The following is a 4,663-nucleotide window of genomic DNA, read 5'->3' on the forward strand; positions in this document are numbered from 1 at the left end:
TGCCGTGTCCATCCTCGGCCTGTCCTGCTGCCATGTCCATCCCCAGCCTGTCCCTGCCATGTCCATCCCCGGCCTGGCCCTGCCATGTCCAACCCCCGGCCTGTCCCGCTGCCCGAGGCTCCCCGGGGCCGGGCCGGGAGCTGCAGGCCCTGCGGCTGAGCGTGGGCCCGGCCGTTGTTGCCATGGTGACGGCGGAACGGTGGCGGCCCCGGCCCGCGGAGTCGTGAGGCAGCGCCGGGAGGCTGCAGGAACAACGGCAGCCCTGCCCCACGCTCACCAGCAGATGAAGCTCTCAGGGCTCTCCAGACCGCTCTTGCCCTGACACACTTACAGCCTGACAATGTCCCACTGCTACTTCCAGGAGGACAGCATGCAGAACCTGCGGCACATCAACAGGCAGATGAGGCTGCTGGACCTGCGGCTGCAGCTGCTCCGGGAGAGGCTGTGCTCGGCCCGCCTGAACCGGTGCCTCTTTTCCTGCTGCTGCCTGCCCCAGCCCTGCTTCCGGAGAAGGTGCATCGCTGCGAGAAACGAGAGGTAAGAGAGAGCTGCCTGCTTTCTACAGACACTGGCAGCCTTTAGGGTAGGCTAAAGGGAGGTTTGACATTGCAATCGGGAGCAAAGGTTGATACAGGTAAGTAGGGTGGGAGCGAAATAGCTGTTTTGGAGAAATAAATTGAAAGGGATACGGGAAAGTAAAGATCGGTCTCTTGTTTTAATTCCAGAACGAAAAGACTTGGCATGATGTTGAACTCATGCACTGGTCAGAATCTGGCTTTGATCGATGTGAAGGGTTTTGACCCCAGAGACATCACGGTGACGGTCAAGGACGGGAAGGTGACGGTGTCAGCGGAGCGCAAGGTGGAGTGCAACACCGGCTGTTCAAAGACGAGTAACTACAAAAAGTTCGTGAAGGAATTCTGCCTGCCGCCAGGGGTGTGTGACAAGGAGGTGACCTACTCCGTGGAATCCAAGTGCCTCCCGCCATCCAAGTGCTGCTCTTATCTCTGCCCTTACTGAGCTGCAGCAGGAAGCCAAACCAGCCACAGCCATTCCTCTGACTCAAGCCTTCTCTCCATCGTATTTACAGCTGTGTCAGAGCTTCTCTTACCTCTTCCATTAAAGAAAACAGCATTCTGAGCAGGTTGTTTGAGCCTCATTTTGAAGGGGTTTGGTGGGCAAAAAGGGGAGTGTCATCAGGAAAACACAAAGATATTTTTGGGCATACATGACTGTGTTCACTTGCTGGGTACTGAAGGCAGGGCTAGAGGTGGTGGATTCAGGGCATACAATCTCATGGATTTTAAAGACTGAGAGGCACCTCTTATGATCAGTCACATTTTTGTCAGGACACTTCTCTCAATCCAACCTCTTCCATTTGAGCTCTAGGGTATTTCTAGGAGGAAAATCTTGAAGAGAAACACCTTGGGGGGAGGAGCCTTCTCCCCAAAAAAATCAAGCTGTAACCTTTGTTCCCTTGGCTTGGTTCTTGCACAGAGTGCCTGGCTGGGAAAAGCTGTGAATGAAGGACAGAGAGCTTTTCCTTAGAAGAGTTGGGATTAGGGTAGAACTCTTACAAGCTGAGGAGGGAATGACAGCATTTCCTGCTGAATCAATGGCTCCAAAATAATTAAGAAAACATTTTTCATGTTGGGAGAGGGGGAGAATTGTCAGTATAACTGCTCGAAGGCAATTTTAATTTTGCTGTCCTGGCCTCAGCACTTGGGTAAGCACTCCTGTGGGAAGTCACATTACTTCCCACTGCAGAAAGGAGTGTAACAGAACATACCTGGTGCCTGCATTTACCAGCCACCTGGGCCAGCCTCTCCCCAGTGAGCATCACCTGGTTCAGGCTTCGTGAGCCCCTGGGGCTGGAGGGAGGAAGGTTGTCACCTCTTCATGTGATGCACTCCCCTGCAGGAGACTTTCCTAACAGGGAGCTCAATGCTTTAGGTTGTGCTGGCACAGAATCTGATGTTCCCTAACCTGCCGGGGGAGAGGGTGAGCACCTGTGGGCTGGTGCTGTGCAGGTGTGCTGCCCAGCTGAAACTCTTCAGACTGGAGTGCTGTCCCTGCCACTAGCCTGGCTGAGAAATGCAGTTGGTTGCTGTCACCTGTGGGGACCCTGACTCCTAAAGGACCCTCACACCAACTGAATCAATGTGTCTCAGTGCAGCTAAGGGGTCCCCAGTGCCAAAAGCACTCCATCGCTGCTGCAGCTGGGAATATTCCCCTGGAAACACTCACACCTGAAGAAAACAAACCAGTTGTTTATGTACAGCCTGCAAACAGACAGCCTCACTGACTTTCACCTCATGAGGGTGGTGAATCACAGGGGATGGGTTACAGAGCATGAGTCCATGGCTGGGAGCACCATGGCTGGGGGAGGCCCTTGGCTCCATCACCACCTGCTCCTGTCCCTCTGGGTGGGAGCTCCTTCAGTCAAACCTGTTGCACACAGATCAGTTGAGGATCAGTTTAGCTTGGCTATAAACAGCTTGGTAATTTAACTGTGGTGCAAGAAATGACGTGCTTCTGGGATACTTTCAGCATCCAGCTACCACTTAAAATAACACCTGTTAATAAATGTTAAACTTTATGGGCTTACTGTATAGCTGGGTCAATATAGAACCATACAACCATGGATTGTTTTGGAAGGTGACCTTGTCTAATGCCCCTACCATGACCAGGAACATCTTCCAGGCTGCTCAAGCACCCATCCAACCTGGCCTCTGGGCAACCTGTTACAGTGTCTCACCACCCTCATAATTAAAAAAAAAAAAAAATGTTCCTTATGTCACATTTAAATCTAATCTTTTTCCATTTAAAACTGCTTCTCCAGTCACTACAGGCCTTGGTATCAAGTGTCTTTTCATCATTCTTACAGACATTCCTAATATACTGAGAGGGTGCCCATGCACAGGTAGTTTGATTCTGCTGGAGTTGGCCAAGGATGTCTGGACCTAAGCCACCCCTCACCTGGGAGGCTACAAGGGAGCCTCCAGTGAGAGCACACAGCAGGGGCAGGGACTGGGGATGGACTGGGAAAGGCCAAAGTACTCACTACAAAGTAACCTACCAAGTAATAAAACCAAAACCCCTCTGTGATAGGATTTTTGCACTCTGTAATGATTTCTATAGAAGCTGTCTAAGCATGCAGAAGGGAAACATATTTCAACACCTCCCCTCTACCCGTGACTTGCAGAATACATCGAGTCCCACGGCAATCACAGGGCTGGCTATGGCTGCTCTTATCCTTATTGCTCATCCTTTAACACATGCTCTTCACACGCTGTTCCTAAATTAGCTCCTTGTGCTCCTAAAACCAAATTACACTCTTGAGAACTTATTGGCAGATATGACTTTCTGAGGAAAATTCTGAATTCATATTACATCCTGTGAGTTACTAGTCTAGGCTGGTAGAAGCATCTTGGAGACCTTTTCTGTAACAGAAGCAAATCACTGAAATAGTCACTTAGTTTTGTTAATAACTGCATGCTGTTAACAATTTGGAACTTAGCCCAAAATCTGTAATAAACATATACTGAGAGTTTTCAAGAAGAAAATACCTTTGGAAAGGCAACATTAACCCAGCAAGCTGTAACATCATCATCTCCCACTAAAAAAAAAAAAATTACCACTAGGTGGCAGATACTATTCTTTAGAATTTACCACCGTGCAACTCTTTTATTCAGAGCTAACACACTGAGGGCGGTGTCACAATGCAATAAGGTTGGCACACACTGGAGCTGGCGTTCTTTTCTGTAACGCTAATAGCAAGTGAAGAGGAGGACAAGAGACAGAGCTGGTTTGTGATCCTGGGTGTGCAAGAGTTCTCAGGACAGACCACCATCACATTAGGTTACTACACTGGATTTATTGACCTTTGATCCTGCAGCTCTACCCCATGGAGATAAAGCTCTTGTTTAAGGCCACTTTCATTTCTTTCAGCAGCCTGTCTCTGCCACAGTTATCAGCCCAACAGGGGCTTCCAGTGGTTCACGCATTCTTCAGCATGTTGCTGCAACAAATTATTTTTGGGGCCAATCTTGACCATCCTCATGCAGCAGATACTCTCTCTGAATTCCCTAGCACGAGGAAGATATCAGAGAGGGTGAATTGGCTCTGTAGTTCTAAATGTTAGTGCATTCTTGAACTCTAGTCTTATGGGGGGCATTTATAAATAGCCAAGGAATTTGTAAGGATAGGTCATCTGAGGATGCTAAATCCAGACCTTTCCTCAGTCATCAATTTCTAGGGGTTTTCCAACAGCCAGGCAGTGCTCTGCCGTGCTCTGCACAGGCTTAGGCTGTGTTGAACTGTTGTTTCTCTCCCTGCTATTGAAAACCTGGGGAGAGCAGTGCCTTCATGAGAAGGTGAAAAGATCCCATCTTTCCTCCCCCCCGGTGCCTCGGTGCCCTGCTGCTGCTGAGGGCACAGCACTGCTCAGGCAGGGGCTGCTGCTCCCAGTGGGCAGTGCCTACTTGGCAGGGCTCTTTCTGCTGAGGACCAAATTAAATGCCTGTCACAGGGGCCAGCTCCACTCTTCACACCTCCTGTCCTCATCCTCGGAGCAGCAGCATGGCGAGGCTTTTGGCGTCACCCCAGCCAGGTGGGGCTGCTGCAGCTGCCCTGCACTGCACCTCCTCGTGAGGTGAGAAGC

General features: G+C 50.2%; 1 protein-coding gene across 1 annotated transcript; it reads left to right on the forward strand.

The window, feature by feature from the left end:
• The first annotated feature begins 209 nt into the window (after positions 1-209).
• On the forward strand, positions 210-1,140 carry ODF1 (outer dense fiber of sperm tails 1). The gene is made up of 2 exons (XM_059857500.1): positions 210-537; positions 726-1,140. Exons 1-2 carry the CDS (start codon positions 341-343, stop codon positions 1,018-1,020), a joined length of 492 nt encoding a protein of 163 aa, XP_059713483.1. The 5' UTR covers positions 210-340; the 3' UTR covers positions 1,021-1,140.
• The last annotated feature ends 3,523 nt before the right edge of the window (positions 1,141-4,663 follow it).

The sequence above is a fragment of the Haemorhous mexicanus genome, chromosome 1 (genome assembly GCF_027477595.1).
Source record: "Haemorhous mexicanus isolate bHaeMex1 chromosome 1, bHaeMex1.pri, whole genome shotgun sequence".
Classification (NCBI taxonomy): Eukaryota; Metazoa; Chordata; class Aves; order Passeriformes; family Fringillidae; genus Haemorhous; species Haemorhous mexicanus.

Coding starts and splice junctions, on each gene's coding strand:
- ODF1 (XM_059857500.1), top strand. CDS start 341: ATGTCCCACTGCTACTTCCAGGAGGACAGCATGCAGAACCTGCGGCAC. Junction 538..725: donor ATCGCTGCGAGAAACGAGAG/GTAAGAGAGAGC, acceptor TTTTAATTCCAG/AACGAAAAGACTTGGCATGA.